This window comes from Mastomys coucha, unplaced genomic scaffold (assembly GCF_008632895.1).
Source record: "Mastomys coucha isolate ucsf_1 unplaced genomic scaffold, UCSF_Mcou_1 pScaffold21, whole genome shotgun sequence".
Taxonomy (NCBI): domain Eukaryota; kingdom Metazoa; phylum Chordata; class Mammalia; order Rodentia; family Muridae; genus Mastomys; species Mastomys coucha.
In genome coordinates this window covers 36,685,277-36,709,872 of record NW_022196904.1, presented here as the reverse complement: position 1 = coordinate 36,709,872, position 24,596 = coordinate 36,685,277, and the positions used below count along the sequence as shown (strand labels likewise).

Below are 24,596 nucleotides of genomic sequence, written 5' to 3'. Positions count from 1 at the left end.
AGGGGTGGGGGGAGAGCTGGTGAGATGACTCAGCAGGTCCAGAGCTGCCAACCCTAGGCCTGAGCTCTATCCCTGGGACCCAATGATAGGGAGAGGAAACCAGCAGTTGTCCTGACCTCTACACACATCCCGTGCCACAAATTAGCTCACACACATTAAGTTAATAAAACATAAATTAAAAAAATAAATTAATAAAAATAGATTTTTCTTTAAGAGCTAAAAGAAAATCTCTGAGTTGGAGGCCAGCCTGGCCTACAGAGTGAGTTCCAAGACAGCCAAGGCTATACAGAGAAATCCTGTCTCGAAAGAAAAAAAAAAGGAGAGATAAGAGAAAGGGAAGAGGGGCTGGAGAGACCCCTTAGAGGTTAAGAGCACTGGCTGCTCTTTCTAGAGGTCCTGAGTTCAATTCCCAGCCACCACATGGTGACTCACGATCTGTAATGAGATCTGGTGCCCTCTTCTGGCCTACCGGCACATATGCAAACAGACATTGTATACATAATAAATAAATAAATAAATCTTAAAAGAAAAGAAAAAGAAAAAAGAAAGCCGAAAGCCGGGCAGTGGTGGCGCACGCCTTTAATCCCAGTACTTGGGAGGCAGAGACAGGAGGATCTCTGAGTTCGAGGCCAGCCTGGTCTACAGAGTGAGTTCCAGGACAGCCAGGGCTATACAGAAAAAGAAAGAAAGGAAGAAAGAAAGAAAGAAAGAAAGAAAGAAAGGGGAAGAAGGAGGGAGGGAAGGAGGGAGGAAGGAGGGAGGAAAAAGGGAGGAAAGAGGGAAGAAAGAGGGAGGGAGGAGGGAAGGAGGGAGGGAGGAGCACAACACTGGGTATCTAGAATATTCCAGGTATTCACTGGGAGGGCTGTGCTAACCTTGTGCTTGGTCATTGCACCCACGATGATGGGGCACACCATCCCAGACAGTGTGCCCACGCCATTGGAAATGCCCATCAAGATGCTGGCATAACGAGGGGCGATGTCCAAGTGGTTCACGTTAAACCCTGGTGGGGTATCAAGGTAGCAGATGTCATACCAAGTCCCCAACTCAGATAACCCACTGAAATGCTACACCCACCCCATCCCTTGTGCTTCTGAGACACTCGTTTTTTCAAAAATTTATATTTACCAATGTGGATGGGGGATGGGAGGGAGGCAGGGAAGTGAACCTGTGCGTGCAGTCCCCATAAAGTCTAGAAGAGGGTGCCTGATCCACTAGAGTTGACGTTATTAGAAGTATGGTAGATGCTGGGAACCCAAGCCGGGTCCTCTGCAAGAGCAGCAAGGGTTTTAACTGCTGAGACATCTCTCTAGTTCCGGAGAAACCTATTTCAGGGCCCGAGCTGACTCCAGTACCCCAAACTGCCTCTCTGAGGTTCTCACCAGAGATGGCAAAGCCACTGAAGCCCACAGCCAGGACCAGGAAGGAGATGGCCACGCCCTTGGAGTGTGAGTATCCGACCACCAGCAGCAGTGTGGCTTCCATCCCGAAACCTAAAGAGGTTCATGTCTCCCAAGTGTCCATTGTGACTCCGTTAGCCACCTCACCACTGGCAGTCTTGATCTCACCCGACCCCTTTCTAGTCACCTCTGACCTGCAGCAGATCTGACCCTGGTTCCACCCAACTAGAGTGAGTCCTGCTTCCCCAAGACCCAACCTAATCCTTGCCCTTTGGTGCTCTGCCTCCAAAGGGTCTTCTGCGATCCCACCTTCTGACTAGGCCACTCAGTAAGGACCAATACCCCATCTCTGAAACCTCAAAAGGCATTTCTCATAAGGAAGCTCAAGACTGCACTCATGTCTCCATTGCTTCTGGACCCCACTCTCAGCAGATCTTGCTAGGTCCCCACTCATAGCCCGGTGTTCCCAAGTCCCCGCCTATGGCCTGTTTCCCTAAAACTTCACTTATGGCCAGTCCCCTGTCTCCTCAGGTCCTCCATCCACAGCCCTCCCCACTCCTAGCCTGGTTTACTTTACGTCTGGTTCCACCTAGCCTTGTGAAGGTCCTATCCTTCCAGTTCGGTGTCTTGTCTTCCCTAGCCATCCGGGTCTGCTTACCCTTCCACAGGGGTGGTCTCCAAACCTGACTCGGTGAAACTGTTGCACACCTCCCTGACTCACTGGGGTTGGCCTGTTAGCCACGCCCTTGACCACGCCCCTCCCCGCCCATCAGCCCTCTCTCCTTTGTACTCTGCTAAACCCACTCACCCCCGCAGTTCATGAGCTTTCGCACATTGGTCGTGGACATTATGTGACGACTGCGCAGAAAGTCGGCGATCTGGCCTCCGATGGGTACGATGATGGTCATGACAAGGTGAGGCAGCGCCGACACCAGCCCCACCTGTGAGAGCCGGTGACCGTGCATTCACACCAGGTGTGAATGGATGACCACCACCTCCTCCTCCATCCCTGCCTCGGACACAGACACCCTGTCCCTCACCCCCATCGAGTCCCCTACTCCTGCACCCCACACCTTGCTGATCTCAAAGCCAAACACTTCTTCAAAGTAGGCGGGCTGGGAGATGAGGAGCAGGTAGAAGGTCCAGCTGCGGCAAAAGTTGGCAACGATGATGGCGTAGACGGGCATGGATGTAAAGAAGCGCCTCCAAGGGGTGTTAAACTTCTGTGGGAGGGGGGAGGGAAGGGGAGAGCAGACCGTGCTAAGACTGATATCAGGACTTGGGAAATTTGTGTCCCACTAGGAACCCCAGATAGTTCACTGAAACCACGAGAATGGGCCACATGCTCCTCGTGAGGACTTAGGAATTCTAAAAATTCACCTTAAGGTCGCATGGCAAAGATGAAGGTCCTTCCTGACTCCCCAGAGGCTCCTCAGGTTTCATAATAACCCATAAATGGTGAGCCCAGTAAAATGTCTATTCAATCACTCCCCAAAGTCCAGCCATACCCACAGCAATATCTAACAAATATTCACATTCACAAACTCTCTGCTGTTTCCAACAAGGTCTCATGGGTGGCTCTAAATCACCCACCTAGTACCTACCATTCCTAAATTCCATCCCACCTAATAGGGAATCTAGCCCACCTTTTTTTTCCCCCCCCAAGACAGGGTTTCTGTGTGTAGCCCTGTCTGTTCTGGAACTCACTCTGTAGACCAGGCTGGCCTCCAACTCAGAAATCTGCCTCCCAAGTGTTGGGACTAAAGGCGTGAGCAACCACCGCCTGGCATTTCCTTTCTTTCTTTTCTTTCTTTTCTTCCCTTCGTTTTTTTCAGTAGTAGGAATGCATGCTAGGCAGGCATCCTTTCACTGTGAAACACCCACAGCCCCTCACTAGAGGATTCTGGGCAAATTACCTACCACTGAGCTAAACCTCTAATCAAGGTTTCAATTTTGAAACAAAGCTTCAATAAATGCCTAGCCTAGCCTTGAACTCATTTTGTAGCCTGACCTCGAACTTGCAATCCTCCTGACTCCACCCCCCCACACCCAATTGCCCCCATTTGCCCCAGCCTTTTGCTTGGCAGTTCTGTCTTCTCTGAGCCAACATACACACACACACACACACACACACACACACACACACACACACACTACCAGTCACGTGGCCTCACGACCAACCGTCACAGGGTTCATGAGCTTGGCGCTCTCTCCGATGGCATCCTCAATGTATTTGCGCTCCTCCTCAGAGATGCTGGGGTGGAGTGCAGGTGACTCGTAGGAGACAAGCAACCAGAACAGGTACCAAAAGATCCCAAAGCTGCCTGAGGGGGGTCAGGAGGGAGAGGGGTATAGGGTGACATCCAGACTTGCTCAGCCAGCCCGAGTGCCACCCAGAGCCACGCATCTGAGTCCCTCACCATAGACATAGAAGACAGAACTCCATCCTGAATACTGTACCAGGACCCCAGCCAGGGGCATGGCAACCACTGCTCCGGCATAGGAACCTGAAGAGACAACAAGGGTAGAGAACAGACGGAGACCCGGGTCTTTCCTAGATCCAGGAGAGCAGCCCCTCAGCCCTGAAATCTCTGCCACACCTAAGCTGAGATCACAGCTCAGCACCCTTCACACAAGAGCTGGTCCCCAGCCCCTTCCTCTCACCGCAAAAAGCTGTCGTCGCCAGCCGACTCCGTTCTAAGGGAGGGGCCCATTTGCTCCAGATGCCGTGGCAAGCAGGGTATGTGACCCCCTAGGGAGGGAGCACGAAGGTCAACAAGAAGAGGTGGGGTCAGAGAGGGAAGCAGGGCTTACGGGACAGGCTTTACCTCCACCAATCCCTGAAGGATCCTCACGAAGATGACACAGCCATAGTGAACACGGGCTGCTGAAGGGATCAACATGTTTAGGGTGGAGGTAGCCACAATGGCAAAGCCAAAGACCCTGTTGAGAAAGGTGGGGGGAAAAATAGTCTAGCCACGCCACAGGTTTGCGTGGTGCTAGCCATCCAGCATTCCCACTGCTCCTAGGATTTTTCCCTTCCTGCCCACAACAGTCCCTGTGTTTCACAGAACTAGAGGCTGCCTCTAAGATATGCCCTCAAACAAGGACCCTCCCAATTTCCCAGAGCCAAACCCAAGACCACACCCTCTAGCTCCACCACACACAACTGTAATTTCTGCCACCTTGAGACGCCACCACTGTACCTGTTGGCTGCGAATTTTTGGCAGATAAATCCTCCAGGAATCTGAGTGACAATGTAGCCCCAGAAAAAGGAGCCATGTATGAGGCCGACAGTCTCTGGATCCCAGTTGAACTGGGCTTTCTGTGGGTCAAAACACACATCAAACTAGATGCCCTCCAGACTCTATCCTCCAGCAATCAGCACCCATAGACTTAGCACCTCAGCCGATCAGCAACAAAATGCCCCGCCCTCTGCCCAAATCTACCAATCAGAGCTCAGTGGAGCTCCACCCTTCTATGTTGCTAGGGCCTGCCCTACCACTTTAGCTCTAGGCGCTGCTGCCTAAGAAGCGTGGTTCTACTTGCTTGCTTACCTCAGTATCCCCTCCCTGAATATCCCCAAGTGTGGGGGTGACTGCCTCCTGTTTGTGGACAGACCTGTATGGGGTCTAGGCAGGGCCAAGAAGCAGCTAAATTAGGGGTGTTCCCAATAACAATGGAGCAAAGGACGGGATTTCAGGTAAGCCACAGACCAAACCAAGATTTTTTTCTTTTTCCCAGCAAGGAAGGACATCGCTTGTATAATATCCAAGTTAAAATAACATAAATCTGAGCTTGGACGAGGCTTTAGGTGTGGGCCAGAACTAATCAGGTGGACATAGGCAGAGGTGAATTTGGAAAAGAGCTTCAAATAGCAGCGAAATTATTCCAGTGTGATCCGGGAACGTAAACGTGGGGCACAGCCGTAAGTGAAAGGGCTAGAAGGTCCAAAAGGGGCCAGAAGTAGCGAACTAATGCTAGCGTTGTCATTTCGCAATCTGGGACAGGAACGAGGCGGAGCTTCCTTTATATAAGGGCGGGGCTGAGGAAGCCAGGAACCCGAAGTGGGGTCGGATCTGTAGGGAGGCACGGAAGGGGAAAGCAGAACTAAGGGGTAGTAACTGGGAAGGAGTGTGCCTGGACCATGGGCAGTGAGCAGAGCTCGCCAAAGCAGCTACCTGCACCACCACGTGGCCCCCACGGTGGGTCGTGCTGTTGTTGACCATGGACACGATGGCCACGCCCAGGTTGCAGCGAATGCCAAAGCTGATGCAGAAACCCAGACCGCTCATGATGGCGATGATGTAGCGGCGAGGGAGGCCAAAGCAGGTGCAGTCCACCACAGGCGGGTCCCGCGTGTGCGTGGTCACTGGCCGCCCGTCGGCGCTCAACTCCAGTGTCTCCGCGCCTTCCTGCCGCTTCTCCAGTAACCTGCAGCAGGGAAGCGAAAAGCAAAGACTCAGCAGTCTAGGCCCCTCCTCCCGGTGCCACAGGGGTCCCAGGCTTAACCTTGCTTGGCTGCCCTCACTATGTTGCAGGCATCTTTGTACCTGTGTTTCCTTCCTTCTGTCCAAGAACTCAGAGTTCCCTCTCCTCTCCGTGACACAGGAGTGCATGGCAAAACCCACGTCTTGGGCCAGACGCAGAATCTGAGTTCGAATTCCTTCCAGCGCCAGGGGTCCAGGCCACCAGCTCTCTCCTGCCCACCCCCCTCTCCTGCCTCAACTCTGGGGTCAAGATCTTCAGTCGACTTCTCCCCAGTCCTCTCTCATCTCTCTCTGCTAGGGAGTTATAGACTCTATACAACCCTTTGGAATCAAAGAGCAGGTGCCTGCCTGCTAGCCCTCCCCCGCCCCCCCCGCAAGGCTCCAAGACTGTCCCCAGCCCCCTCCAGCAGATGCAGATCCGAGTCTATTTGAGTCAGCAAAGGTACAAAGGAGAGCCCTGCGCAAAGGTGTCAACAGAGCAGATGCTTCCGAGCCATCTCGGCTATATATATATATCGACCCCCTCCCCCTTCCATCTCCCCCTGTGGTTGCCCTGCCCTGCTTCGAGGCCCCAGATGTGGAACTGAAGTCCAGCTAACGCCGCCTGAAGCCCATTCCCACAGATGTGGTTTGGGGGGAACTCCCTCGTGGGGTACCGAATCCAGCCGTCCGGCTTAAGTATCCATCCCTGGGGAATCTGGAGTTCAGACTCTCCGCCTAGGGGGCAGGGATGGGGAGTGATAGCTGGTGTCCTGGCAAGGGACAGATGGCCCTGGTAGGGAGATTGGCGCATTCATTCCCCAGCGTGACTCTCGCCTCCGCCCGATCTGCATCCAGGATTGAGTCTGTGATGATGGATAGGACTCATGGAGGGGCTGCCTCCAAGCCAGAGAGAGGCTGCTGGAGACGGGAGAGCCTGACCTGGAGGCAGGAGGAAAAAGACCAGAGAGGTGGGGAGATTGCTGGGATGAAAGACAAAGAGCTGTGGAGAGTGGGGCAGAACCATGGGGAGTAGCCAGAGACTGGGGCGGGGAGACCTAGTGAAGACGAGAGAGAGAGAGAGAGAGAGAGAGAGAGAGAGAGAGAGAGAGAGAGAGAGAGAGAGAGAGAGAGAGAGAGAGAGAGAGAGAGAGAGAGAGAGATCAAAAGATGGTGACCCAGAGAGTAAGAAACCCAGACCCAGAATGGGAAGATGACAGAGATCTAGGGAGAGAGGGTCAGAGAATGAGAAAAGAGAGAGAGAGACTCAGGGACAAGAACATAGGAACTGACAGACAGGCAGTAAAGAGACACAGCTGTGCCGTGAAGAGAGCGGAGAGCGCCTCTGATGCTAGAAAATGGAGAGACGAGGACACATCGAGGACAAATGATCTGAGGCCATGAAGTGCCTGAGTGTGGGGACATTTAGTGTTAAGTGTGGCCCCTCTGAGGCGGGTAGGCAGGCAGAGGATCAGGCTGCCTCCCAGGAAGGGGCGAGAACAGATGGAGGCGAGGGAGATGGGGACGGGGGAGGAGAGAACAGCCAGACGGGCTGGGGGAGGGGGGAGGACCAAAGAACACTGCCGACAGCCCAATACAGAGACTTAAGAAGGTGGGGAGGGGCAGGAAAGAAATGGGGTGGAGTCAGGAGGTGCTGGTGGCACACCCTTTGATCCCAGCACTCTGGAGGCAGAGGCAGGTGGATCTCTGAGTTTGAGGCTAGCCTGGTCTACAGAGAGAGTTCCAGGACAGCCAAACCTACCCAGGGAGGCTGAGGCCGAAGGATTGCTGCAGTTTCAAGGCCAGCCTGGGCTACAGAGTGAGACAAGTAAGGGGGGGGGTGGCAGAGATTTAACCCAGTTGGTAGAATGTTTGCCTAGCATGTAGGGAGGTCTGAGTCCCCCCCCCCAACACTACATAAACCAGGTACATTAGCACACATCTGTAATCATAACAGAGGCAGGAGGATCAGAAGTTCAAGGTCAGCTTGGCTATAGAGTGAATTTGAAGCCAGCCTGGACTACACCAGACTTTGTCTGGGGGGGGGGGGCAACAGGGGGGGGAAGCCGCATGGTGGTGCTTGCCTTTAACCACAGGACTTTAAGGAAGAGGCAGGATCTCTGTAAGTTCTAGGCCAGTCAGGGCTACTCAGACAGAGCCTGTCTCAAAAAGAAAAAAAAGGAAAAAAAAAGGAGGGTGTCTCAAGAATAGAAGGAAAGTGGGAATAGACCGTAACTAAGAGAAAGAAGAAAGAAAGGTAGAGGGGACACAGCCCAGGAGCTGGGAATCAAAGCCCCCAGAGTAAACCACACAGGGGTGAAGGACCCCCACATGCTCCTCTCCACAGAGCATCAGCAGGAAGACTGGAGTTTGACTCAGGGTTGATTTCTGATATTTGACTGACTCTGAAACTTTAGGTGTGAGTATAACCCCTGAACTTTGATGTTTGTTATTTATATTTGATGTCAGATTTCTCTAAGCCATGCAAGCTTTTCAAACAGGATTCTGAGTGTCATATAAGATTTAAAAAAAAAAAAAAAAAAAAAAGCCAGTCACTACACAGGGAAGTTCAAGTGTGACCCGGTGATGTGAGCCTGTAATCCTACCACTTGGGAGATAGAGGCAAGATGATCAAGAGTTCAAGGCCAGCCTGGGCTGCAGAGAGCCTGTCTCAAATAATAAGAGTCACAGAAAACTCCCATCTCCTCTCTGGATGGATTGGGTGAGGGAATGTGTCCCTTGGGTTAGGTGGAGTTTCCCCAAAGGAAAACCGTGCCTCAACTGCTCCTAGGTACCTGCCCACAGCCCGCGTCTCAGTCTTCTATGCTTGGCAGTTTGCTGGTCTCCTATTGTAGGAAACTGACACTCCAAAAGCAGATCTCCCAGGTCCAAGGTCACACTCCTTCTGTGGGCCTGATTTGTTCCTGGCCTCCAGCAATGCCCTGCCCAGAGCCTGGCTGTAAGAAGCAAGAACCACCCCCGCCCCTGGCTTCTCTGCTTTGTCCTAAATTACCCTGGGTTACCTGGTCCAAGAGACACTGACCCCCCAAGATAGCAGCATGCATCTCCAGGAGCATCTATGGCTCTGAGCTCTTGTTTGGGCGCTGGGAAGGAGAATGACCTGTGAGCCATTAATACCCCCCAACTGCCAACTTAACCTCTGGATTTTGTTTGCAAATAAAAGCTTGCCCACCTCCCCAACTTTCTGCTGCTTCCCCTGCATCTGGGGTCTCTGAATTCAGAAAGAGAAGGTGAGACTGGAGACCCAGAGGGGAGATGGAGAGGCTAAGGGAGGGGGCCTGAGGAACACCTGCCTCCTGCTGTCACCCCCCACCAGCCCCCTCCACCAGCACATCTTTCTCTAGCTCCCCTGACTTCACGCTGGTGTATTTTGAGAAACTCGTGAAAGGAGGCGAGAAAAAAGGGTGGGGAGGGGCTGGGAATTGGAAAACGAAGAGGTGAAGCTGTTTCAGCTTCCCCTCCACCACTTCCCCCCCCACACACACTGTCACATACACACACTGCACCTTCCTGCCTTCTTCTGTCCATCCTCTTCCCTCTCCTGTTACTAGAGGGTGGGGTTAACTTTGGATCTAGGAGGTGAAGTACAGCAAGCTGGACCATCACGCTAGCATTAGACTCAGGTAGCCCAGTAAGAAGGACTGAGGAACATGCAAAGGTGGACCAGGGCCCTGTGTGGAGGAAGCAGGGTCTGAGGGCACCATGCCCACGAGGCCATCTCCTCCCCGCACTGTGGATAGATATTTTTAGGCTTCTCAAGAGCTGAGTAATTTCTCTGACTTGGAGCCAGAGCTGGGGTTGGGGGTGAGAGGCTGGGAGGTGTCCAGGCTACCTCAAGGGACACTGGGGTCACTGGAATCATGGCCCTTGGTGGGAGCAAATCTCCACCAGTTCTAGCTTATATCCCTTGGGAGGTCCATATTAGCCTCAAGATTAATTTGGTTTTGTGGCCTGAAACTCCCTTCATCCCCCTCACCCCCGGAACCTAGGATACCCCAGTTTTTCCCTCTCAGCTTAACCCCCCTCAAGGACGAGAACCAACAGCCCCAATCCGCTTTAGCTCCAGATTAAAAGCCTCGAGGGACAGAACCTGAGAAAGAGGAGAGATGGAGAGAGCCAGGGTGAGGAGATAGCTGCGAACAGTCAGAGATGCTGAGAGAGACACATCAAAGTGGGGACCAGAGGTCCAGGGAAGAAGAGAGGCAGAGTCAGGACTGATGGACAGCTAGTGGGCGCCCGCATTGGCTCCTAATCAGAGAGAGGACAGACACCCAGTGGGAAGAGGAGCCCAGAGACAGGAGACATATCTAAAGTAAAAGACCGAGAAGACAGGTGGACAGAGATCCAGAGAATAGGGAGGGATACACAATCCCAAAGAAAAGTGGAGCCCAAAGTAGGGGGAGGTGCGAGGGAGGAGGATGGGGGGAGGGGGAAACGATGATGAACTAGGCAGGGTAGAAGGACAGCATTGACAGGACGGAATCCTGAACAGATGGGTGGGCCTCCCCACCATGCCTGGGTGTCGCCTCTTTACTCCCTCTGTCCGTTGCTCTCGGATGGAAAGGGGGCATCCTCATCCTTACCCTCCCAGGAACCCCACCAGGCTCACCGGTGCAGCTTCCCCAGGGCGCGCCCCGCCAGCTTCCGAAACTCCTCCTGCCGGAACTCCATGGTGGCTGTGCCCACGCGGGTCGCCTGCCAATCCCCCCGCCCGCGGGCCCGGGCGGCCGCGTCCGGGATCCCGGGGTCCGCCCCGGCCCGGCCCGGCCCCGCAGCTCCGCTCGGGGGGGAACCAGGCTGCGAGTGCCCGCTGCCCAAGGCTGTAGCGGACTCAGCGTCGGGGCGGGGCGGGGCATCCACGCCCACCCAAAGAGGCCCCACCCCTGGTAGGAAAGACCCGCCCTCTCCTTCCAACAGGCTACCTGGAGATGCTAGGCCAGTCCGCTAAGTCTCTTGGCTTGCAGGCTAGACCCTCTCTCCTTCAGCAATTCCATCCGAGAGCCTCCACCTGTCCACCAAGGCCACGTCCCTGGGATTGAACTCTCTCCCCACTATAATACACTCCCCAGATACTCTGCATGTTCCAAGCGCTTTGAGTCCCTTCTTCCCAGATCTCTCCGCTTCTGAGCTCTCTCCCATCCGACCTTTGACTTGCTCCCTCTTGTTCTCTCTTTTTATTTTCTTAAAAAAAATTTTTGGGGGTGGGGGCTGGAGAGATAGCTCAGCGGTTAAGAGCATTGACTGCTCTTCCGAAAGTCTTGAGTTCAAATTCCAGCAACCACATGGTGGCTCACAACCGTCTATAATGAGATCTGATGTCCTCTTCTGGGGTGTCTGAAGACAGCTACAGTGTACTTGCCTATAATAAATAAATCTTTTTTAAAAAAAATTTTTTTGAACGCCACACAACTTTAATTACAGCATTCAGGAGGCAGGCAAGCGAATCTGTGTGAATTCAAGGCCAGGCTGGTCTATACAGCGACTTCTGGGACAGCCAGAGATACACAGAAAAAAACATTTCCAAAAAAAAAAAGTTTAGTTTTTTAAAGTTTAATTCAGGTATGAGTGTTTTGCTAGCATATTATATATTTGTGTGTTATTTGTATGCCTAGTGGCATTGGCAGGGTGAAGATGGCATGAGATCCCCCGGAACTGGAGATGTGGCAGGCCATGTGGGTGTTTGGAACTGAACCCAGGTCCTCTGGAAGAGCAGTCTCTCCAGCCCCCTTTTTCCTCTGTTGGGGATGGCACCTAGAGCCCCACACATGCTAGGCAAGTCCACCAAGCTACATCCCAGCTCTCACTCTGTAGCCCAGGTTGCCCTTTATGAGCCTGCTGCAGCCTCCTGAAGAGCTGCGATCACAGGCTGTGCCACTGGACTGGACTGACTTTCTCACTTTTCAGACTTCATTTTTCCCCTTGAATTCTACTTTTTTGTTTTGTTTTTTAGTTGTTGTTGTTGTTTTGTTTGTTTGTTTTTTTCGAGACAGGGTTTCTCTGTGTAGCCTGTGTGTCCTGGAACTCACTCTGTAGACCAGGCTGGCCTCGAAGTCAGAAATCCGCCTGCCTCTGACTCCCAAGTGCTGGGATTAAAGGTGTGCGTGCCACCACCGCCCGGCTGAATTCTACTTTTTTAATCTGCACGCCATCTTTCTTTCCCTGAGTTTCCACTCCCTCTCCTTTCATCCTTTCGAACTCTGCTAGCTACAACTAGGCTCGCCATTACTGCCCTTCGTGCCCTATGGTTTCCTCCTCACTCCCCAAGAGTATGTCGGGTTCCCTAGACTCTATGATACTTTTCTGAGTCTGGACCCCATCAATTGAGTTATGTCTCCTCCTTCTGAGTTCTGTCCCTATCCCACAAATATGTTCCCTTACTCCTGCATACTTGCCCTCTACGTTCAGTCTCTGCCTTCTGGGGCCTGGCTCCTCCCCCTTGAATCTGTCTCCTTCCTCCATGTGTTTCCCAGCAGTGACTTCCACTCGGGCTCCACGATCTTTCCTCACCCACTAAGTCCTCTCTCTACTCGTAAATTCCACTCCCATCTCTTGGGGGTAGCCCCAACTCTAAAGTGGCCCTGAAACACTCCCAGCCAACGCCTCTCCCAGTGCACCTCAAGTTCTAGGCCTTAGCAGGGTGTTGGTTTCCCCACCGTCTCTCTCCCCGTCTCAGGCTACAAATGCATTTGGGATTAAACTTTCATGATACGGCCCGGGAGTGGACCAGTGAAGCCGATCTAGCGGCCTGGGGTGGGTTGGAGGGTCTCAGCTTTGTCTCTGATGGACAAGTCCCCGGGGAGGAGGGCAGCAGGATGAGCCGCACAGACGCGCCACCTGGTGGCCGTGGAGTCCCAGACTGCGTGCGGAGGAGGCGTCCGCGGCTCGCGGCCAGGTGTGAGGGAGGAGCAGATGGTGAGGAGGAGGGAGTGGGAAGGGGGCCCTGCCGCTGCCAAATCCCGGGTTGTCGCCCGCACCATCACCATGGCGACGGATAAAGGAAGAACGCACCCAGTCTTCAAGCTTTTTCAGGACCTGGAAACTAGACCTTCGGTTGCCCAGGGAGGCCCTCAGTCTGGACTACAAGCCCCAGTGGCCTTTGCGCTTGGAAGTGAGTCCGGCGCGTTTCTATTTGCCGGTTCTAGGAGCTATAATTTAAGCTAAGAAACCTTAGCGTCTAAGGCTTCCTTGCGCCCTCACGTGGAGAGGGGTCGTCAGTTTGCTTGCTCGCATCCTGGAGCAGGATAGTCAAGTCTGGCTGATGTACAGACTTAGCACGGAACTTATCCTACTGCGTCCGCCTCAAAGAATGTTATTGCAGGCATACCCACCCATGTCCGGCCACTGAACGGACATCCTTCTGACTTTACCAACTTTTCTCAGCAGTTGTACAGAAATGTTTTCCATTTTGGATTATTTATTTATTTTGGATTTTTTTTGTTGTGTTTTGCTTGTTTGGTTTTGGTTTTTCGAGACAGAGTTTCTCTGTGTAGTCCTGGCTGTCCTGGAACTCACTCTGTAGACCAGGCTGGCCTTGAACTCAGAAATCTGTCTGCCTCTGCCTCCCAAGTGCTGGGATTAAAAGCATGGGCCACCACTGCCCAGCTTATTTTGTTTTTTTAAGCAGGGTCTTCTCTACATAGTCCTACCTGTCCTGGAATTCACTCTGTAGACCAGCTGGTCTTAAGCCCACAGAAATTAAATGCCCACATTAAAGGCATGAGTCATCACGCCAGACTTTTGTGCTTAATCTTTAAAAATTATACATAGGTCATGAGTGGTGATGCATGCTTTTAATCCCAGCACTTGGGAGGCAGAAACAGGTAGATCTCTGAATTTGAGGCCAGCATACTCTTCAAAATAAGTTTCAGGAAAGCCAGAGCTACACCAAAAAAACCTTATCTCCAGAAAAAAAAAAAAAAACTAAAAATTACACATATATTTAGGGCTGGAGAGATGGCTCAGTAGTTAAGTGCATTTGTTGCTCTTGCAGAGGACCAGGGTTCAGTTCCCAGCATGCCTATGATTGCTAACAACCAGAGGATCTGGCACCCTCTCTCTACTCTCTACCTTTGGACATTAGTCCTCTACCATGTGAGTTTCTGGAATGGACTTCAGGCATCAGACTCAGTAGCAAGTGGCTTTACCCACCACATCTGGACACCCAGGTTAATGTTTTTAATCTCATTAGCTGCTTGTATTTTCCTTCTACCCACTGCAGGGCCAGGGAGCCAGCATGGCCTAGGACAGAGAGTCTCAAAGCACATTTGAAACAAGTATGCTTGAGTCTGAGACAAGGTTGTGGACTATCTTTTCTCAAGAGTCAGCTTCTGGCACTAGAGAGATGGCTCTGTAGTTAAAAATACTTGCTGCTCTCACAGAGGTCTCAAGATCAGTTCCCAGCACCCACATGGTAAATCCAGTTCTGGGATTCAACACCTTGTGACCTTTACAGGAACCAACCACACAAATGGTGCACATATATTCATGTAGGCAAAACACTCATAAATGTAAAATATATAAATCTAAAAGACAAGATCAGGTTTCAACAGATATGAACAGCATCTGACAATTTACCAATATATTATATATTACAGTTTAGGGGTGGAGGCTGGAGAATGTCTCAGCTTGGGCGAGTGCTTGCCTAGCACGCATGGCATTCTGGGTTTGGTCCTCAGCTATATAAACCAGTGTAGTGCAAACTTGAAATCCCATCACTTTAGGGGAGGCAAGAGGATCATAAATGCAAATCCTCTGCTTCATGAGAAGTTTCAAATCAGCCTGGGCTACATGAGACCTCTTTTCAAACAAATAACAGATAGGGGTGCCCTGAGGTGTATAGTTCAATGGTACGACAAATGTATGCCTAGCACTGCTCGTTTGGTTTAGAAGTTTGAGACAGGGTTTTTCTGTGTACCCCCGATGTCCTGGAACTCACTCTGTAGACCAGGCTGGCCACAATCTCAGAGATCCACCTGCCTCTGCCCATTGAGTCTTCGGTTAAAGGTGAATGCCATCACTGACTGCCCAGAATACACTTGGCATTAGAGACCCTGGGTTACACGCTCAGCACTAGAAAGGGGAGAGAATGCTGGGAAGTAGAGTGGACTGCCCTAAAGGAGGGAACAGGACATGCTGAGCCAGGAGGTGCTGAGGCTTGGGGATTTGGGACCTCAACTTGGGGGTGCCTATGATATGAAGCTGGACACTAAGGATGGATAGTTGATAAAGTATGGGGCAGGAGAGCCTAGAGACACTGAGTTTGGCTGTAGGAAGTCAGACAGAACAAGCCCCAGTCCCAAGAGAGCACACACTATACTGGGGATGGACATTTAGCAACTTCCCACATGATGTTCTGGAGCAGAAGGCACTAGAACTAGAAGCAGCAAGAGTCGGTGGTATGGTAGCCATTATTCTGTGGCTGGATGCCAGTGAGGGAAGAGTCTAGGAAGGAGGGACCAGTGTGACCCTGGATGCCTAGATGTTCTCGTTGGGATAATGAAATGGGATGGGAAAGAATTAATAAAGCCCAGGGAGACCAGTAAAAGACAGGAGCCCAGAATGTTCAGGAAGTGAGGGACTTGAGAAAGAGACAGAGACTTTGGGGACACTGAGTCAGAGCTGGTATTTCTCTTCCCTTCCTCCCTCCATGCATCATTGTCTGGAGCTGAAGAGAACTGGAAACCTGTTTATTTCACTTAGAGAAGACACCAACATCTCCACATCCGGAAATGCAGGGCACTCTGGTCAAGAAGACGCGGCCAGGAGGGGCATGAACACCATCAGTTGCTGAGAAAGGAGAGAGAATGAGGACTCAGGACCCAGAGCTCCAGACGCTGGCTCTCCTTTGCCCACCAGCCCAGGACTTCAGGTCCACACCTCCTCCAGCACCCAGCGCTCCAGGCCCTGACATCCCAGCACTTCCGGAAGCCGCCCAGATACCTTTCTCCTGTGGTGAAAAGCGGCCCTGCTTGCCTCACTGTTGATGCGCAGAGGAATGGAGGCATCCAGGTGATACAGCTGCTGGGGGCCTCCTATCACCAGGCGGTCCTCTCCTATCTGCAGTGCCAGGCCTTGTGTGCCATCCTGGTGATGATGTACAGTCAGCCCATAGCCCTAGCATTGGGAAGCTATGTCCACAAGGTCCTAGCAAGCATGGGGTGGCTTCAACCCCAGCACCAAAACAATGGGAAAAAAAAAACAAAGGACAATAATTCTCAGTCTCCAGGAACTGAAACCTAGGATGGCAGCAGCCAAGAGCAGGAACTGCATCACTGCCTTGAGAGACAGAACCCAGGCCAGGGGTCCAGGCCCCGGTGTCCTCCTGCCTCAGCCCTAGCTTGTCCATTAGCTCTTTTCCCTGACTAAAGAGCCTGCACTCACCAGTTTAGGAAGGTCAACTTCAGCCAAGAGGAGGTCAGGGGCTTCCAACCAAAGGTTCAGGTGAGGCCGTTCTGGGCTGCATGGGAACAAGGCAGGCTGAGGGTGACCCTCTACTTGGCTTACTGTCCCTTTCTCCCTCCACCCAGCCAGGTCTCAGCCCAGATGTGCACAATAGCTCACCTGTGCCAGGTTCCCGGTGAGTCATTGGCATCTAGGGTCCCTAGCTCCTGGATCCGAGGGCGCTGCTGTGAACGGATGTTCTGCTGTGAGATGGAGCCCAGGAAAGACCGGTATTTCAACATGCGCCATTCTGAGGGTGCAGAGTCAAGATCACTGAGGTGGACTCTCAGGTGGTGCTCCCCAGTCCACAGAGGCTGGGCCACCTTCCTGGATACCTTCTGCTCTGACCACAGCAGGCTTGACTCTAGGGGGCCCTAACCACCTTAGTTCCACCCTTCCTGGGCAAACTCACACACAGACACACACACACAGAGACACACACACACACACACAAACCCTGCAGCCTCCTAGCCTGGAAACATCTTGGCTCCACTCTCATTCTAAAAGCTTCACCCCTCCTGAAAGCTAGTCAAGGAAATCCCTGACACCCTGGTTCACCTCTCCCAAGTGTAGCACCCAAGCCATTCCTATTAGTTCCTGTTCCTTACCAGGATTTAATTGTAGGCCATACTTGTCCTCAAGGCCCTCCCTGGCAATGGTGACCACCAGTTCCCTCAAGAAATCACTGTTCTGAGGTGAGAGAAAGAAGAGATATGACGGTGGGGGTAGGGCTGGAGGAAGCGCACTGCCCAGGTCTTATTCACACCACACCCCACCTGCATCCTCAGGTAGAAGTTGCTATTGACAGCGACGTCATAGGCAGTACAGCCCTGGCCTTCTGTGGAGACAAAGAGGGAATGAGGTCCCCATAACCTCCATAGACTACCCGTAAGGAAAACTTGCCCATGGACCAGAGATGCAAGACACAGGAAGGGAGAGGCAGCACACACTTTCCAGCCAACTCAGAAGAGGTCCTTCTTGGCTTCTAGGCTCACATCCAGGCTGCAGACCACACCACCAAGGCAGGTCCTGCCCCTCCCCAGCAGCTCCAAGGTTCCCCTCACTCTATCCCACTCACTCTAGGAAATACTCATTTCTACTCTAGAGACCCTGACTGTACATCCTTCCAGTCTGGCCTGACCCTTAGTCCATCAACCAAATCACTGTATCCTCCAGACATGGGTCCTTGTCATCTTTTTATGTAGCCCAGGCTGCCACTAGCTCTCAGCGATTCTCCTGCCTCAGCATCCTAAAAGTTAAGATGATAAGAGTGGGCAACCATGCCCAGCTCACTTGTCATCTCTGCCTATGACCCTCTTTTCTGTTTTTGCCTGAGTAACTCTTCAAATCAGACTGATACTCTTCCACATAACCCTCTCTGAAGATCTTCAACCTCAGTGATGAGCCCAGGGCACGCATGCTCCCTCCAGTCCTGAATCACTCACACTGGAATTACATTTAGACCCCTCTGGCTCCCAGTGCTGACTGGAAGCTCCTGAGAAAAACAATGTTGGAGGAGCAGACTTGGTGTCTTCTGAGGGCACTGACTTGCATCCAGCTCAGCATGTGGCTCTCCCAGGCTCATGGGGATTCGGAAGCCAGCTTGGTCTTCCTCCAGCATCTGAAGCAACTCGTCCTCAGTCACGTCCACCGGGGGAGGGATGGAGGGAGAGTGGCAGATGTTGATGAAAACCTTTCCTTCCGATGAGTTGGTCTTTATGCAGAAACCTGCACGAGTGCAGTTGTCTTGGCCATCTGTCCCTGGGCTGTCGAATTCTCACCCACCCTCTCCCTTTTCTGAGACAAGGTCTCTCACTCTATGCTCAGGCCCCAGACTTGAGATACTTCTGCCTCCTTAGATCACAGGCATTCATTTCTTCCCCTCTTTCAATTACATGTGCCTATTTTACATATGTGTACATACGTGCAAGCATGCCATGGCTGGAGTGTGTGATGGTCAGAGGATGACATGCAGGAGTCAGTTCTCTCGGGACACCAGGCTTAGTGACAAGCACTTCTACCCGCTAAGTGTGGCCCTGCTTTCACACTTTAGCTCTGCCCTTCCTCATTCTACTCCTCTATGCTTCTAGGCACCTGACTCTTACTCTGAATCTCCACTTCCCACTCTGCTCTCTGTGGTCCAGGGTTTGTCAGTGATTCCTGCCTGTCCTTTCACATAACTACTTCTAGGCCTTTGTACCCAGTTGTGATCTTCATCCTCTGTGTCCCCTGCCTCCAGCTTCTACTGACCCTCTCTCAGGGTCTCCCATCCTCCCTGAGATATTCTACCTTCCTATCTATCTAGACACAGACATTCTATCTCTCTCTGTTTCTCACCAGGCTTTGGCTGGATCTGTGTAGATTCTGGCCTGGCTGTCTGGGCTTGCTGGAGCTCTTTGGAAGCCTGTGGGGACAAAAGTAAAAAACCATCCAGGAGGAGTCTGCAAAGTCAAACCCCCTCATCTGCTCTTCAAACATCTATAGGACAACTCATAAGTGAGAGCTTGGGATCACATGGGTACTATACAGTCTAGGCCCCCTCTTATTTTTATAAGAACTCCCAAGATCGCCCCAGCTCCATTTCTTTTAAAATCTAGTAAACCTTGAACCAAACAAACTACAATTCCCATAGGTCTCATTGCTGCCATAGAGCACTCTGGGAACTGAAGCCACATCTCTGAGTGCCAATTAATAACAGATCCTTAAAAACCCAGGTTCCCACCAGTCTAGTCAGCCCGTACCTTCAGCAGCAACTCCTGAAACCGCACTGTCTCTTCATCCATCGACTCTGCGTCGCTTAGCTCTGATGCCAGAAACGTCGAGTCCGCCATGGCCCTAGGAAAAAGTTCTAGGCGTCCAAAACGTGGAGAACTTTTCCCAGATAAACGAAGCTAGCCTACTGTAGGGTGACAGCTGATTCGTTTTGCGTGTGTGTGTGTGTGTGTGTGTGTGTGTGTGTGTGTGTGTGTTTTCAATATAGGATTTCTCTGTTGTAGCCTTTCCTGGCTGTCCTGTAATGCTCTGTAGACCAGACTGGCCTCAAATCCTGCCTATGCCTCTTTAATCCCTGCTTAGGCTGGGATTAAAGGTGTGCACCATTACCTCCGGACCAGTCGAGTACACACAGTACAGTACTCCAACCAGAATCCCAAAAATCTGCCCTGAGATTTTTGGTCTACAGTTCCATTATGATGAAGGCTCCGTTCTCAAGTCTGTTGGGTATCTTGATCGGTCCTGTTTGGCCAATGTGTAAATGAAAGCCACACTTCCGGCGTCTGTATAACTAAGGAACTGAAGTAGCCACCCCACACGAGCCACTTATATTAAAGAGCTGAAGCCACGCCCTCCTAACCAACCAATCAAAAGCAAGGGCTGAGGAGGCCCGCGAAATGATACACTTCCTGAATCAATGAAACCCTACATTTCCGCCCTCCCCCAACTGCGGGGGGGTGGGAGGGTTACAGTGCAAAAAGAATTGCCACTTTGAAAACTTTAGTATCTCCTGCTCTTGTCTACCATGCGTTAGGCTCTGGGTCTGATCCCACTTAATACACACTCGGTCTCAATGCCATTAATCGCCCTTTTTGAACAAAATGAATGTTTTCGCTTTTATAGAAGTTACAGAGACGGAGGAGGCTGGAGAGATAGTTAAACGGCCGAGTGCAGACTGCTCTCCCAAAAGAGGAGAGTTCGATTCCCAATACCCACACAGCGACTAACAATGCCCCGTAACTCCAGTTCTAGAGAACCCGTTGCCCTCTTCTGGCCTCCTGGGATACTGCATGTACATGATGCACAGACATGCATGCTGGTAAAATACTCATGCACATATAAGTAATCTTTGCTTGCTTCTTTTAAAGAAGGAAAAATATCTCGGGTGGAAAGAAGGTTCAGCAATTAAGAACACATGTTGTTTTGGAGATGTCTGGGGTTAAGCTCCTAAACAGCCACAACTGCCACGGGGCTTTCTCTACCCCAGTGCCTGCATCGCCCTCTTCTGGGCTCCATAGGCACCGCAGACACATAGACACAAAGACACACCTCAGGGAAAACACCCATACAAAGAAAGATAAATATTTTTTAGCCAGTGTGCTGGCACACGCCTTTAATACCAGCACTCAGGAGGTGGATCTGTGAGTTGAAGCCAGCCGGGTCTATATAGTTAGCCTCAGGACCTCCCCAGAGCTCACTGTGAGACCCGGTCTCAGAAAATCAAAACAAAACGAAAATCTATTTTCCTAAAGAGTCAAAGTGACAACAGCCGAAGCCCTTCAGGTAATGCGGAAACCCACCCAGTTCTGTTCTCTCCGGAACTACATTTCCCAGCGTCCGCCCACAGGCCGCGTCGCGTGGCTCTAAAGTAGGCGGGTCACGTCCTATAGCTGCCCGGCCCTACCGCTGGCCCCGCCCCTTTGATTACAGTGGGCGGTGCCGCCCTTCGGACCTCCAAGTTCCTCTAGGTGGAACGTCCAGCAGCAGTCCTTCGCGGAAGGCGTTCGGCGAGCGATGGCGGCTACGCGTGTACAGCCCGGTACCCGGGAGATTTTCTCGACGCTGGAGTACGGACCGGTGCCGGAGAGCCACGCATGCGCACTGGTGAGGGCTCGCCTGGCGGCGGTTGTCTACTCCCTAAGTCCTCTCGGCAGCTTTGGGCGCGCGGGCTCCCGTCATCCACTGCGGCATTTCGGAAGCCCCGCCCCCCCCGCGCGCGTGATTTCCCCTTACGGTTTGGAAGCTTGTGGCTGGCCTTGGGCGGTGATGGTAGCCCTCGTGGTTCTCGTTTGCGGTCCTGAACGCACGCACGCACGCCGCTGTAGTGTTTCCTCAAAACCCTTCGGGAACGGGTGGTCACTAAATCCCCGTATCCCTCGTGAGACTTCACCTTGCTGGACCGTGATTCCTTGCGGCCCCTGGCACTTTGGGGGCTCACGGGAACGCCTAGAACCCCAAGTTCGTTCAAAACGTCCTGTGACTGCTGCCCCTGTCTCAATAGCCTTAAGGTTCTCTGTGATCTCCGCCCCTTTGGACGTCATCTGAGTTCTCCTGCTTCCTCCTGGCCCATTCGATTCTCATTCTCCCTCTCCCCCCTCTGCCCCTCCCAAGTTTAATGGGTTTCTTGGAGAGATTTCCCTATTTTTGTATTTCATTTATGTTATTCCTTTAGCGCCTCCTAACCCAGCACTCCAGAACCCACTTGCAGTCCCAATGGAATGTAATAGGGTTCCTGGGATTTTCTTTCAAACCAAGGGCCAATCAGAATGCCCAAGGTCCCAGAAATTCTTCCTAGCATCCAAGCAAGTTTTAGGAGGTAGGAGAGTCTTAAGATTCAAAGAGGTTAATCCCAGCACTTGGGAGGCAGAGACAGGCAGATTTCTGAGTTCGAGGCCAGCCTGGTCTACAGAGTGAGTTCCAGGACAGCCAGGGCTATACAGAGAAACCCTGTCTCAAAAAACCAAAAAAAAAAAAGAAAAAGAAAAAGACTCCAAGAGGAGTCCCCGCACTACTGAAGGGCTCCTGCTTTGGAAGGACAACATATAACACTTTAAGTTTAGGGTGTTGATTCCAAAGATTCAGGGAGAAAGATCACTGATCCCAAATCATCATGGCCAAAATAATTAAAGCAACTAATTAACTTAGCAAGCTTTTTTTTTCTTTCGGTTTTTCGAGACAGGGTTTCTCTGTATTTAGCCCTGGAACTCACTCTGTCCTGGAACTTACTCTGTAGACCAAGCTGGCCTCGAACTCAGAAATCCACCAGCCTCCGCCTCCCAAGTGCTGGGATTAAAGGCCTGCGCCACCACTGCCCGGCTTTAGCAAGACTTTTTTTATTTGAGTACACAAGCTACCTCCCCGATGAGCTTGGGTTCTAGAAGTCAGTCTTGGATGTGAGGAAGACAAGGTTTTTATAGCTTGTAGATAGGGGGATTTGGCCAGCAAAATAGTTGAGGTTACAGGAGCAGAACATAATGCATTATAATGACCTTCTGAAGTAGAGGCACTGTTGCAAGGTATTCCTAAAATGGTAGCCATAACAATCTTTTAAAACAGGTAGGATTGTAAATTATTATAATATCTTTTTAAAACCAAGACATGGTTGAAGTTTTCTGGAACAGGCAGTACAGAAGCACTTGTACTTGTACATAAGGTTACAGGTGGGGCAGAACCCAATCCTTGAGAAACAGGTTTAGTCATAAACAGAAAAGAACCGGGTTTGTCTTTACTGTACGAACTTTTCAAGCCTAAGGTGGAAGCAGACTAGTTCACCAAGATGCTGGCTAAGAGTAGGATTCCTGCTAGGCAAGGTGGCGCACGCCTTTAGTGTCAGCACTTGGGAGGCAGAGGCAGGTGGATTTCTGAATTCAAGGCCAGCCTGGTCTACAGGTTGACCAGGACTACACAGAGAACCCTGTCTCAAAGAAAAAAAAAAAGAGTAGCTTCCCAACCCTGGTAGCTGGCTTTAGGGCTGTTTAGTATTCCTGCATGGAGAGTCCAGGATAGGACAGATACTGGGCCCTGGTGACAGGGATGCTGCAAATCCATCATAATGAGATGAAGCCTAGTGTTGCTTAGGCTTTATGCCTCTGCAAACAATTGCAGTGGAGACACCAATCAGGGAGATGCCAGTTAAAAGGTACTGGACTATTGGAGTAACTAAAATTATAGATGCTGGTGAGAGGATTTGAGACGATTCAGAGACCCCAACTGGAAGCTGGTTAGAGGCGGCGTGCCTGTAAGTAACAATAATAGGTTGAAGGCTGGGATTGATGGATGGATAGACTGTGCCAACCTCTGCTAAGCACGATTTTACTTAATCCTCAGAATGGCAGAAAGGGGATTATTTTTGTTATTTTAGTGACAGAACGCAAGGCTGATGAGGGGAATAATTTTGTCCATAGCACACACAGCTTAAAGGAGTTTGGATATGGTGGACAATCCAGTAATCCCAGCATTTGGAAGGCCAAGGCAGGAGAGTTATGAGTTCCAAATCGGCTAAGCAGTCTCAGAAAATGAAAAAGCTGGGCCTGTCACCACGCCTTGGATTCTGGTGTTCCCCCCCCCCCCTGCGCGCCCCACATCTAATCAGTTGCCCCCATTACTCCAACAAAGGTCTCAGGTTTACACTCTATGGGCAACTCAACCAGAAAACATGTTTTCTTTGGCTTGAGCTTTGTTTTTGGAAATGTCATTTATTGTACAATTAATTCCATCTAAACATCCTGGATACTAATTTCTCTTGAAAATAAAATTCCAAAGTTTGGCAACCGTTTGGCTCCAGTTCCCTGACAAAAATCATCTGGAACCAATTGTCTTGGCTACTTTGGGACATTTAAAGCTCTTGGTGTCCAATAGGCGCTCTGCTCTTGCGCCAGTGGCCTGCCAGGACCCCGTGGACATTCTTGTGGGAGTTTGTTTTCCGTCTTTCCACGGCAGTTGATGTTAGGAACTCCCATGCATTCATCAGTCAACTTCAACAACTCTGTGCAGGCCAGTGTTTGCCAGTGCTTTTTTCCTTTCTCTCAAGAGTAGTTTATACAAATGCCAGCTGTTGTGCTACTTTCGCATAAACATTTGAGTCTTTATTTCTAACAGATAAGGGTTTTGTTATACAACTAACACTGTCCTCACATTAACTGTCAGTCACAGTGTTTAGTTCCCAGCTCATGGTCACATGGCCCCACTGCCACCAGGGCTCTGTCCTTGTGGATGCCACAGTTTGGAACATTTGGGTGACAATTTTTCTTTTCTTTTTAAAAGGTTCTTATTTTGTTTTTTGTTTTGCATTTTGGGACAGGGTTTCTCTGTGTGATCCTTCCTGGCTGACCTGACTCCGTGTAGACAGTCTGACCTGAACTCACAAGCAGTTCACCTGCCTCTACCTCCCTAGTGCTGAAATTAAAGGTGTGCACCACCACACTGAGCCAAGATTTATTTTTTGTTATTTAAGATTATTGTGTCTGTGCATATGCAGGGTTTTAGGTCCCAAGAGCTGGAGTTGCAGGTGGCTGTGAGCTGTCTGAAAACCAAACCTGAGTAGTCTGTAGAAGCCTTAGCTCTGGAGTCAGCTCTTCTGCTCAGGCCTTCTTTCTTTTGAATTGCTCTCTCACTACGCTGGAATTCCCCATATAGGCTAGGCTGGCTGTTCTTCGAGCCCCAAGATCCTCCTCTACCTTCCTAACACTGGAATTTCAAATGTGTGTGTCTTGAGCCACTCTTCTCCCCTTCTCCCATGGATCCTGGGGATTGAACTCAGGTTCTTTTTTTTTTT

At 51.2% G+C, this 24,596-nt stretch overlaps 3 protein-coding genes and 2 long non-coding RNA genes across 11 annotated transcripts in view; 3 read left to right on the top strand and 2 right to left on the bottom strand.

Annotated features, from left to right (window-relative positions):
- Slc17a7 (solute carrier family 17 member 7) overlaps positions 1 to 10,717 on the bottom strand; it is a 12,440-nt gene extending 1,723 nt beyond the window's left edge. Inside the window, exons 1-12 of one of the 3 annotated variants that reach the window (XM_031386557.1) lie at positions 10,500 to 10,708; positions 5,582 to 5,834; positions 4,958 to 5,032; positions 4,607 to 4,725; positions 4,229 to 4,343; positions 4,065 to 4,152; positions 3,821 to 3,907; positions 3,582 to 3,724; positions 2,474 to 2,623; positions 2,209 to 2,341; positions 1,383 to 1,493; positions 876 to 1,003 (exon numbers count right to left, since the gene is read on the bottom strand). In XM_031386557.1, the coding sequence (XP_031242417.1) occupies positions 876 to 1,003; positions 1,383 to 1,493; positions 2,209 to 2,341; positions 2,474 to 2,623; positions 3,582 to 3,724; positions 3,821 to 3,907; positions 4,065 to 4,152; positions 4,229 to 4,343; positions 4,607 to 4,725; positions 4,958 to 5,032; positions 5,582 to 5,834; positions 10,500 to 10,561 (1,464 nt within the window). In that variant the 5' untranslated portion in view covers positions 10,562 to 10,708. Of the gene's footprint in view, positions 1 to 875; positions 1,004 to 1,382; positions 1,494 to 2,208; positions 2,342 to 2,473; positions 2,624 to 3,581; positions 3,725 to 3,820; positions 3,908 to 4,064; positions 4,153 to 4,228; positions 4,344 to 4,606; positions 4,726 to 4,957; positions 5,033 to 5,581; positions 5,835 to 10,499 lie in introns of all 3 variants that reach the window. The other 2 variants (XM_031386555.1, XM_031386556.1) reach the window with 2 other exon arrangements.
- On the top strand, positions 3,578 to 6,386 carry LOC116102177. The gene is made up of 3 exons (XR_004123027.1): positions 3,578 to 3,701; positions 3,778 to 4,140; positions 6,012 to 6,386. It is a non-coding gene; the product is annotated as an uncharacterized LOC116102177 (long non-coding RNA).
- LOC116102178 lies at positions 8,001 to 9,070 on the top strand. The gene is made up of 2 exons (XR_004123028.1): positions 8,001 to 8,288; positions 8,661 to 9,070. It is a non-coding gene; the product is annotated as an uncharacterized LOC116102178 (long non-coding RNA).
- A 4,780-nt stretch (positions 10,718 to 15,497) lies between the features above and the next one.
- On the bottom strand, positions 15,498 to 21,343 carry Pih1d1 (PIH1 domain containing 1). 4 transcript variants are annotated; one of them, XM_031386550.1, is made up of 10 exons: positions 21,056 to 21,343; positions 19,072 to 19,165; positions 18,668 to 18,734; positions 17,879 to 18,058; positions 17,107 to 17,168; positions 16,939 to 17,020; positions 16,451 to 16,580; positions 16,271 to 16,346; positions 15,830 to 15,973; positions 15,498 to 15,676 (listed from the first exon to the last, which is right to left on the bottom strand). In XM_031386550.1, exons 2-10 carry the CDS (start codon positions 19,159 to 19,161, stop codon positions 15,635 to 15,637), a joined length of 873 nt encoding a protein of 290 aa, XP_031242410.1. In that variant the 5' UTR covers positions 19,162 to 19,165; positions 21,056 to 21,343; the 3' UTR covers positions 15,498 to 15,634. The 4 variants fall into 4 exon arrangements, with proteins under 4 accessions (XP_031242410.1, XP_031242411.1, XP_031242414.1 ...); XM_031386551.1 differs by lacking the exon at positions 21,056 to 21,343 and adding an exon at positions 20,775 to 21,043; XM_031386554.1 differs by lacking the exon at positions 21,056 to 21,343 and adding an exon at positions 19,433 to 20,128.
- Positions 20,734 to 24,596, top strand: part of Aldh16a1 (aldehyde dehydrogenase 16 family member A1) — a 14,505-nt gene continuing 10,642 nt past the window's right edge. Inside the window, exons 1-2 of one of the 2 annotated variants that reach the window (XM_031386549.1) lie at positions 20,824 to 20,926; positions 24,123 to 24,229. Coding sequence is in view for 1 of the 2 variants with exons in the window: in XM_031386548.1 (XP_031242408.1) it covers positions 20,837 to 20,926 (90 nt within the window). In the remaining variant the exon portion in view is untranslated. Of the gene's footprint in view, positions 20,927 to 24,122; positions 24,230 to 24,596 lie in introns of both variants that reach the window. The other variant, XM_031386548.1, reaches the window with a different exon arrangement.